The sequence below is a fragment of the Propithecus coquereli genome, unplaced genomic scaffold (assembly GCF_000956105.1).
Source record: "Propithecus coquereli isolate 6110/MARCELLA unplaced genomic scaffold, Pcoq_1.0 Scaffold354, whole genome shotgun sequence".
NCBI classification, from domain to species: Eukaryota; Metazoa; Chordata; class Mammalia; order Primates; family Indriidae; genus Propithecus; species Propithecus coquereli.
In genome coordinates, this window is record NW_012149219.1 from 1,241,075 (window position 1) to 1,252,519 (window position 11,445).

Consider the following 11,445-nt stretch of genomic DNA (forward strand, 5'->3'; position numbering starts at 1 on the left):
GTGAGCACCATTCAGGAGCAAAGACCTGCTCTGAGTCCTGGTTCTGCTCCTCCTGCATAGTGTGACTTCTAGCAACTCCATTTCTCTGAGCCTCAGGACCTACCTGGTTTCTCTCTCTCCTAGAATTGTTGCAAAGCTCGAACTAAAGCACTTTTGAATTATAATGTATCATATAAATATATAGTTGTGGCACTATTATGGTGAGGAAACTATGGCCAGAGGAAGCAGCTGAGTGGTCTGCTCAAGGGACACCCCCAGGTGGTCCCAGAGCCCTCACATTCCCTCTCCCAAGGCCTTCTCAGTCTGCTGTTCCCTCAAGATGGGGCACAGCTTTTCCTGAGAACAAACTTCCCCAGCGCCAAGGCCATGCAACAAAGGAAAACTGGCCCTTTCGACAAATGGTACCAGGACAACTGGGTATCCATTTGCAGACAATGCAGCTGGTCCCCTAAATATTCACAAAATTTAACTCAAAAGGAATGAGAGAACCGAATGCAAGAGATAAAACTATGCAACTCTTAGAATAAAACATAGGATTAAATCTTAATGATCTTGGGTTAAGCAAAGCATTAAATATAACACCAAACACAAGTGACAAAAGTAGATAAATTAGGCTTTTGTGATTCATAAGATACCAGTAAGAAAGTGAAAAGATATCAGTGAAAAGACATTAGGTGTGGTGCAAGCCTGTATTCCTAGCTACTCTGGAGGCTGAGGCAGGAGGATCGCTTAAGAGTCCAGGAGTTTGAAGCTGCAGTTTGCTATGATTGTGCCTGTGAATAGCCACTGCACTCCAATCTGGACAACATAGTGAGACCCTGTCTCTTAAAAAAATAAATAAATAAATAAAATTACAATCATCATAAATGGGTAGAAAAATTGCAAGTTATATATCTGATAATGGACTTATGTCTGAAATATATAAAAAACTTACACAACTCAACGAAATGACAGATGACCCAATTTAAAAGTGGGTAAAGGATTCAAATACATATTTTGTACAAAGAAGAAATAATATGTCCAATAAGCACATGAAAAGATGCCCAACATTACTCATCTGGAAAATGCAAATCAAAACCACAACGAGATACCCCTTCACACCACTAGGATGGCTGCAATCAAAAGACAGACCTCAACAAGTGTTGGGTAGGATGTGGAGCAATTGGAACCCTTATTCATTGCTGTTGAGAATGTAAAATGGTGCAGCCACTCTGGAAAACATTCTGGCAGTTCCTCAAAATGTTAAACGTAGGGTTACCATGTGACGCAGCAAGTCCAGTCCTAGGTATATCCTCAACAGAAATGAAAGCATGGTAAGTGGAAGAAGCTTGTCATGAAAGGCCACATACTGTACGATTCTTATTTGTATGCAGGGTCCACAGCAGGCGAATGCGTAGGACTAGTGGCTGTCAGGGTCAGAGTGGGAGTTGGAGACTGAGGAGTGGCTGCAGATGTGCACAGTTCTTCTTGGGGTGGTGAAAGTGCTCTGGGATGAGATGCTGGTGATGATTGCATGATGCTGTGAATATACTAAAACCACCGAATTGCACACTTTAAAAGGACGAATTTTATGATATGTAGATTATATCCCACTAAACCGTTATAAAAAAGACTGAAATGGTCCCAAATTTGCCTTGGCTTTGAAAGATTAGAAAAGTGACATCTATTTTCCTTTTCCTTTTCTTTCCTTTTCTCTTTCCTTTCTTTCTTGGCTGCCACATGAGCTTTATTCACAAGCCTAGATGACATGACTTTAGTGGTCTCAGTGGGGTCCCTGGTGAGCAGCTGCCGGAATGCCATGGGCATGTACAAAGACGCAGCCTCTGCTCAGGGGACCCTCGGGACCGTGCGGTGATGAAGGCTGGTAGCCACGCTCACCCAAAGAGGGGTTTTTCCAGGTGAGGTCTGAGATGATTCACAGTGCCGCAGGGGAAGCGTGTTTGCGTTGTGCCTGGCTGTATTTAGCCTGTGTGTAAACCAGTGACAAAAATTTTCAGCTTCGTTATTTTAGGGAATCTAATACTAGGTTAATTTGTTCATTATATATACATAGGTATAATTTAAGAAGAAAGCATATCAGTCACATTTATTTCTTAAAAGTACTTTATAGAACTATAAAACATTGATTTATTCCTCAACATCCACTTAGAAGTTAGTCATTTTACATACACACACATTAATATCTTGCTGTATGCACTGTACCTCATAATACAAAAAGATGACATGTGGTATAATATACTACAAAGTTATTTCTGTATCTTTTTTTTTTTTTTTCCGAGACAGAGTCTTACTCTGTTGCCCAGGCTAGAGTGCCATGGCATCAGCCTAGCTCATAGCAACCTCAAACTCCTGGCTCAAGAGATCCTCCTGCCTCAGCCTCCCAAGTAGCTGGGACTACAGGCATGTGCCACCATGCCCAGCTAATTTTTTCTGTATAGAGTTTTAGTTATCCAAGTAATTTCTTTCTATTTTTAGTAGAGACGGGGTCTCGCTCTTGCTCAGGCTGGTCCCCTGTATCTTAATGTAAAAGTAGAAAACGGAAGAATCCTTTTAAAAATCAACTGTGTTCTAATGCACATGTTCTCAATCTTCTGTATATAAAAATCAACTGGGGCTCATTAAAAATGAGGTGCCAGCCTCGAGAGATTGGTTCAAACTGAAATTTTAAGGAACAGCTCAGATGATTCTGAGGACCAGGGGTTTGCCCTGCGATAAACTGTGTCCTGGGGACTCCAGTCCGGAATTAGTAGGTAACAGAAGTGTGGCTAAAGTGTCCTTCATGTTACCATAGGTAATTAATAGGTGTTAAGATGTTTTCTAGCCGTCTGACATAGAAATAGATGACATCCACACTCCTGTCGTGCTGTTAGAAAATGATGGTATTTACTCACCAGCGTAGCCCAGTCTTGCCGCCCTGCCAGCACCTGCGTGGTGCTGTCCCATTCACGCAGCCCCGTGTCCGCCCGCTCTTTCCAGATTTCCTTTGACTTAGCTGAGTACACGGCGGATGTCGACGGCGTTGGCACCTTACGGCTCCTCGACGCAGTTAAGACCTGTGGCCTTATCAACTCTGTGAAGTTCTACCAAGCGTCGACAAGTGAACTTTATGGCAAAGTGCAAGAAATACCCCAGAAGGAGACCACCCCTTTCTACCCCCGGTCACCCTATGGTGAGAATGCGGTGCCCAGCGTTCTTTGTGGGCGTTGGGGGTGTCTGTGTTTCTTCTTTCGTTCTGTCTCGCAGCTGAAGTCATTTGGGCGTGAGATGAACATTAAGATAGGCTAAAGTGGCTAGACTTGTTGAGAAGCGTCCTTTATACCTTGCTAACTGCGAGTGTGTGCAGCCATTGCCTCCGGGTGAAATCACCACCTCGCTTCACCAACCCGTGTTCATTCACCCTTCCATACAGATCGCTTTAAAAGGAAAATTAGACTCAACATGATTCTTTCCCTGAACTATTGTGAGGTTGTGTTGAAGTGATAAGGTTTCATGTTTTTTATTTCCCTGAGCACAAACCTTTAAAAAAAAAAAAACAAAGACTGTAACGGGTGATGTATGTGTAAAGAATATGTTCATGGAAGACTTCAGCGATAAAATTTCAAAGCAGTTTGACTGTTAAGCTCCCCAACTTTTTACTTTCTAATTCTTAAAAAAGGGAAAAAGACCTAAGAAAGGTCAGCTTGATACAGTGCACATTATAGCTGAAGCAGTTAGACTGCGAAAGAATGCACTATGGGCATGACAAAAGTAAGAAATTCTTAGATATTTTTCTGGCGAACAGGATTAACTGGCGTGGGAACCTTTATTTTGTCTTTTGCTTTTGATGTGTTTTTTTCTATTTTGATACATTGCAAATATGATTTTGGTGAGTTGTTATTGTTTAAGATGAGTGAAAAATCACTGTCTTTTATAGTAAACTCCATTGCTTTTTAAAAATTATTCCAACAGGGGCAGCAAAACTCTATGCCTATTGGATTGTGGTAAACTTCCGTGAGGCATATAATCTCTTCGCAGTGAATGGCATTCTCTTCAATCATGAGAGTCCCAGAAGAGGTTAGTAAGTACGCTAATTGAAAAGAGAACGTCAGACTTTAACACCAACAACAAAAAGTTGTGTGTATATTCGGTATATACACTGTAGAGCCTGTGAAAAATTTTACATATGGTTTCTATTATGAATGTCAGAAGTTGTAAACAAAGAAATGTAAATCCAGCCTTAATTTTTAAATTTTATTTTAAATTTGTGGGGGTTTTTAATTCAACATGTAGAACTGAAATAGTGTTCCAGTTTTACCATTTTCGTTAGTAGGACTTATCAAGCATATTTTGAACTTAAGTATTAGGAAGCTTCCGTATGAACACGAAGGAGTAAGTAGTAAACTGATGGTTGTTTCTGGAAGTTACTTCTAATCACATAGACTAAATTTGTAGAATCTGTATTATTTTTTACTTGGAATCAGTCGGATATTCAATATTTTTTCTTTATATTCTGTTAAACAGACACCCAGAAATTACTATGCATCTAGAGTGAAATCATTTTATTTTTATTTTTTTTAATTTTTAAAAATTGTCACATAATAATTACACATCTTTATGGGGTACATAGTGATGTTTTGGTACATACAATGTATGGTGATCAAGTCGGAGTAATTAGCACATTCATCACCTCAAACATTTATTACTTGTTTGTGTTAGGAACATTCAAAATTCTCTCTTCTAGATAATTGAAAATATATAATAAATTATTATTCACTATAGTCACCCTACAGTGCTGTAGAGCCACTAGAATTTATTCCTTCTATCCAGCTGTAATTTGTATTCTTTACGCAGTCTCTCCCTGTCCCCCCTCTTCCCTGAAATCAGTTCTTATATTTAGAAGCATTATCAGGTTTTTTTTGAAAACCGTATTTGTTTGCATTGGCTTGTTGCCTTTTCATAGTTGTTGATGGGACTGTAGCAATGTGATAGCTCTCCTGTTCCCAGTATTAGGTTCTAAATAACAAAATGTGTACTCCTATTATTGCTTCTGGTTTACTGAAGCATGAGAACCCATTACAAAGCAGGCACGCTCTTTACCAAGTAAAAATTATCTGTATAATTTCCCAAGAAGTTTTATTAAATTTCACTATCATTTAGCCTTTCAGTCTGAGAACAAGTGAGAAGGCTAATGTTATAAGTTGTTTCATGCCCAACTAATAATGCTTATAACTTTTTCAGTGAAATTTTATGTGACTGTATAGCTACCTAATTAAACTAACAAGTAAGGAGAAAAAATTAAAGTGACAGGTTTATAAAGATATCTTTAACATGAGTACATTTTTATTTTATAATTGCTTAAGTTAAAAATTCCCATGATGGACATTTAAAGCGTGAAAACCTAGCCTGTCATCTTGGTTGCCCGAAAAGAAAACAAGTTCACGAGCAGCCAGAAACATTTCTTTAGTTAATTTTATGTTTCTGGGTGTCTTTAATAAGGGAAAAGGAAGATCTTAGCTATCTTTGCCCGAAGCGCTTGGTATGCAGGATGCTCGGAGAATCCGTTAGTAAGTGGTAATCCCTGCCTCTTTTCTCACAAACACGTCTATACACATCGTTTGGGTTTCTGTATTCTTCCCCCTCAGCTTTTCTACCTGGAAAAAATATAAGTAGAAGTTAATTGTTGTGGATCAGGTTAGTCTAGGCAAAAGCCTTCTTAGGTTGTAGAGTAAAAAAATAAATTTAAATATAACTCTCCCCAGTCTTCTATTTGTGTACTGCTTTTTGTCCTTGTGGATATTAATCACTTTCTTTTAAAAAACATTTTAGAAACTTCATTTGAAAGGAAATTAAAGAGTAAAGGAGGGTATAAGGAGAAAAAGTTCTCTCCCTCATCCTGTCAACCCTAACCTCAAACCTACTGCTAACATTCCTTCAGAAAGTTCCATGTGTCTTTAGACATACAAAGAGGATTATCCTATACATATTGTTCTTTGGGGCTTCTGTTAAATATTTAAGAACTTGACCTTGTAGCATACACCATTTTGTTTTGTTGTATTATATATCTGGAAATCAATGATATCCCATTTTTACTCTATATAATCAAATAATGAAAAAATATAGAGGTATATGTGAAAATGATTTTAATACTTTTATATCTAATACCTAATATTTACAGCATTTCTTGAAACTTGAAAATTAATTTTTAAATTAAATTTATCGGATACTAAAATTGTTTTGCCAAGGTTAATTGTTTTTTGTTTTTTTTTCTGGGGAGATTTCTTTGGCAGACTGAGAATTCCTTAGTGGCAGGACTGTGTTGTATTCTTAAATCTCCAGCTTCAAAACAGTGCCTAATTGGCTAGTAATCATTTAGTAAATATTTTTAAATGAATGAATGAACAGATATCTTCTGTTTCAGTAAAACTTTAACTTGACAGCTAGGTGCTCTGAGTTAGAGAACAGTAGAAATTTATGAGATAGTTTTAATAAATATTTCATTAATATCATGCATATAGTAATTAAAGCTAATAAGTATTCTAAAGTAAAGATTTAGTCTGATATACAGTAATAAGCAGATTAACTTATTTTTAGTTAGTCTTAGTTTGTATACCTACAATTTGCTATGATACTTTAAGTGAGTTTATTTTCATACATTGGTTAAGCATTTATTACATCAATCCTCTTATGCCCTGTTATGAGAGGGAAGTGACACTTTTTTTTCGAGATGGTGCAGTAGGACACCTCAGTCTAGTCCTAGGTATAAGATCACAGATGTCCAGTTAGTAGAGCCAAAGTTGATGCAGTTTTTTGGGGGACATATACTTTTTCTCTAACAAAAAATAATTGACAGGATCCCTTTTGATTGCCTGAATAACATTCCATGGGAATTTCTGACTTTAAAAAGTATGGAATAAGTATTTTTTTAATGTAAAGATAGGCTATACCAGAGATTGACAAACTATCACTCAAGGGCCAAATCCAGCTCACCAGCCCATGCTTGTAAATAAAGTTTTATTGGAACACAGCCAGATGCATTTCTTTACATACCGTCTGTGGCTGCTTTCTCACTGCAGAGTCCTGTACCCTGCAGAGCCTAAAATAGTTACTGTCTTGGCCTTTAAGAAAACATTTGCTGGTCCCAGCTTTAGCCGGTTAGATCCTCAAAGTTTAAAAAGTTTTCAGGTGTTTATTTTGGGTTTCTCCCAACGTAGCAAGGTAGTGTTTTAGAAAAATTTCCTACAAATGGTAAAGTCAAAACGTCCATAGTGAACCAATCCTTAAGCAGAAGTCCTGAAGTGTTTTGGTCAGTTGGGGTTCTGTTGTCCTCTACTGCTCTGCTTAAGTGAGCAAATCCTCTGAAGGACGAAGCACTGTGACCAGGTGCTCTAAGGAGAAGCTAATTGTCAACGAGGTGTGGAATCAGCTAGTAACTGACCACACATTTGCAGAGTGGCTCATCCCAGCAACCACAGCTCCTGAGCTTGGGCTCTTTCTCGTGATGTGATTGACTGCCTGAAGTGTCCATGGTTAGCATCAAACCACAGTCAGCAATCACTGATGTAGGGAATGAAGCTGATAATCCACTGATTGTCCTCTGCGTCCCTTACCAGCCACCCAGCCATCACTGAATGCAAGACAGTGGATACACTCATGCCGCAGGCTCGCTTTTTACAAAATAGAGGCTCTTTAGTAATATTTACTACAAAATAGGGAATAATAGTTAAAATTTTAGAATTATGTATCCATAAGGCATGAAAATGTATATATCAATGTATGTTTTATGAATAACTATTATTATATACTATATGCTGATCTTCACAGACATTGACTAGGTGGCTGTATCCTACACAGTCAGTATTTTATAAAGGAAGAATAGACAGTTGTGTACCACACAACCGTGTTTTTGGTCGACGACAGACTGCATGGTGGTCCAATAAGATCATAGTGCAATATTGTTACTGTGCTTTTTCTGAGTTTAGGTCTGCTTAGATACACAAACGCAGGTAACCTCATTTTATTGCACCTTTTAGATACTACTTCCCCCCCTTTTTTAAAAAAATTGAGGGTTCATGACAACCCTGCCTTTGGAAAGCCTGTTGATGCCATTTTTCCAACAGCATGTGCTCACTTCCTGTCTTTGCATCACGTTTTGATAATTCTCACAATATTTCAGACTTTTTCGTTATTATTATATCTGTTATGGTGTTCTATGATCAGAGATCATTGATGCTACTATTGTAATTGTTTTGGGGTACCACAGACGTCAGCCATAGAAGACAGTGAGTGTGATCGATAAATGTTTTGTGTTTTCTGACTGCTCCACTGACCAGCCATTCTCCTGTTTCTCTCCTTCTCCTCGGGCGTCCCTAAGACAAAACAATATTGAAATCAAGCCAATTAATAACCCTACAGTGTCCTCTCAGTGTTCACGTGAAAGTGAGAGTTGCACGTGTCTCACTGCAAATGAAGGCTAGAAACGATTGAGCTATGTGAGGAAGACATGTTGAAAGCTGAGATCGGCTGAAAGCTAGACCACTTTTGCCAAACAAGTAGCCAAGTTGCAAATGCAAAGGAAGAATTTTTGAAGGAAATTAAAAGTACGACATTAGTGAACACACAAATGATAAGAAAGCAAGACAGCTTTATTGCTGATATACAAAAAGTTTCAGTGGTCTGGATAGGAGATCAAATCAGCCACAAATTCCCTTAAGCCAAAGCCTCATCCAGAGCAAGGCCCAAACTTTTCAATTCTATAAAAGCGGAGAAAAGTGAGGAAGCTGCAGAAGAAAACCTTGAAGCTAGCAGAGATTGCCTCATGAGGTTTAAGGAGAGAAGTCGTCTCTACAACATAAAAGTGCAAGGTGAAGCAGCAAGTTCTGATGGAGAAGCTATAGCAAGTTATCCAGAAGATCTAGCTAAGATCATTGATGAAAGTCGCTACGTTAAACAATAGATTTTCAATGTAAATGAAACAGCCTTCTATTGGAAAAGGTTACCATTCTAGAACTTTCATAACTAGAGAGGTGAAGTCAATGCCTGGCTTCAAAGAACAGGCTGACACTCTTGCTAGGAGCTAATACAGCTGGTGACTTTAAGTTGAAGGCTATACTCATTTACCATTCTAAAAATCCTAAGGCCCTTAAGAATTAAGTTAACCTACACTTTCTGTGCTTTGTCTATGGAACAACAAAGCTTGGGTGACAGCATATCTGTTTACAGCATGGGTTACTGAATATTTGAAGCCCAATGTTGAGACCCTACTGCTTGGAAAAAGATTGCCTTCAAAATACTTATTGCTCATTGACAATGCATCTGGTTACTCAAGAGCTCCCTGATAGAGATGTATGAGGAGATGAATGCTCTTTTCTTGCCTCTAATGCAATATCCATTCAGCAGGCCATAGGTCAAGAAATAATTTTAACTCTCAGTCTTATTATTTAAGAAATACATTTCATAATGCTGCTGTAGATAATGATTTCTCTGATCTGGACAAAGTAAATTGAAAACTTTCTGGAAAGGAGTCACCATTCTAGAGGCATTTGGGAACATTTGTGATTCATGGGAGGAGATCAAAATATCAGTATTAACAAGAGTTTAAAAGAAGTTGATTCCAGCCCTCATGGATAACTTTGAGGAATTCAAGATTTCATTGGAGGAACTAACTTCAGATGTAGAAAAAGCAAGAGAACCAGGATTAGAAGTGGAGCCTGAAGATGGGACTGAATTGCCCCAATTTCATTATAAAACTTGAATGGATGAGGAGTTGCTTCTTGTGGGCGAGCAGAGAAAGTGGTTTCTTGAGATGGAATCTACTCCTGGTGAAGATGCTCTGAATAATTTTGAAATGACAAGGATTTAGAATATAGCATAAACTTAGTTGATAAAGCTGTGGCAGGGTTTAAGAGGATCGACTCCAATATTGAGAAAAGTTCTACTGTGGGTAAAACGCTATCAGACAGCCTCAGATGCTATAGAGAAATCTGTTATGAAAGGAAGAGTCAATTGGCATGGAAAACTTCATTTTTGTCTCATTTTAAGAAATTGCGCGAGTCACCACAACCTTCAGCAAACACCACCCCACTCAGCAGCCATCAACATGGAGGCAGGACCCTCCCCCAGCAAAAAGATTATGACTCACTGAAAACTTCGATGAGCATTTGCATTTTTTAGCAATACAATATTTTTTATTTAAGTTATTGTGTACATTGTGTTTTAAAACATAACACTATTGCACACTTAATAGACTACAGTGTAGTGTAAACGTAACTTTTATATGCACTAGGAAAGCAGAATAGTTGTGTGACTTGCTTTATCGTGGTATTTGCTTTATTGCTATGGTCTGAAAACTGAATCGGAAATATCTCTGAGGTTTGTCTATACTTACTGTTGTGTTACAGTTGCCTACAATGTTCAGTAAAGTAACCCATTGTACAGATTTGTGTCCTCGGAGCAATAGGCTATACCATATAGCCTGTGTGTATTTGGCTATATCATCTTGGTTTGTGTTAGTATGATGTTAGCACGATGACAAAATTGCCTAAATATTTATTTCTCAGAACTTATCCCTGTCACTAAGCAGCACATCACAGTACTGTATACTTTTTAATTAAAAGAGTAGAGTAGTCTGTCTACTTGTCTGAGGTTTTGCTTTCTACAGTTTCAGTCCCCTGAGTTCAGATTCAGTTTGAAAATATTAAATGTGAATTTCCAGAAGTAAACAATTCACAAGTTTTAAATTTCACACCCTTCTGAGTAGCGTGATGAAACCTCATGAGTCCTGCTTTTAGCCGTTCAGTAGCCGTCCTTGTTATCAGAGGGACTGTCCCGCTATCGCAGTGCTTGTGTTGGAGTGACCCTTATTTTACTTAAAGGCCCCAACACGCAAGAGTAGTGATGCAACAATCCAGACATGCACAAGAAAACCTGTGAAATGTTTTCTTTAAGTGAAAGGTGAACTCTCAACTGAATAAGGAAAGAAAAAAATTGTATGCATCTTTTATCCATGAAATTGTGAAGAAGGAGAAAGAAATTTGTACTAGTTTTGCTGTTGCACTTCACACTGCCAAAGTGAAGGCCACGTGCGTGAGAAGAGCTTATTTAAGATGATAAAGGCATTAAATCTGTGTGGCTGGAAGACAGGAACAGAAATGGGTTCTGATTTGATGGCAATCAGGTTCGGTACAGGAGGTCTTGGACTGTATCCTCCTTAGATAAGGGGGGACTACTACTGTAAATGCTTTATTTCAATAATAAATTGCACAAAGCTGGACGTGTATCTGAAAAACTTCTTCCTCTCATTTTATTTCTCCAAGCTTGAAATTTTGTGTGTACCTGGCTGTTTCGTTTACATATTTCTATATTTATATCTACATAAATCCAGTATTCCTTTTGCCAAATATGTGGATATGGTGACCCCTTTCTACTGGAAATGCAGATTTATATGTTCTCTTTTTTTTTTTTTGAGAC

At 38.1% G+C, this 11,445-nt stretch overlaps 1 protein-coding gene across 1 annotated transcript in view; it reads left to right on the forward strand.

Moving 5' to 3' along the window:
* Positions 1–11,445, forward strand: part of GMDS (GDP-mannose 4,6-dehydratase) — a 529,674-nt gene that overhangs the window by 275,738 nt on the left and 242,491 nt on the right. Inside the window, exons 5-6 of the mRNA XM_012651370.1 lie at positions 2,977–3,169; positions 3,949–4,053. Of these exons, the coding sequence (XP_012506824.1) occupies positions 2,977–3,169; positions 3,949–4,053 (298 nt within the window). The remainder of the gene's footprint in view (positions 1–2,976; positions 3,170–3,948; positions 4,054–11,445) is intronic.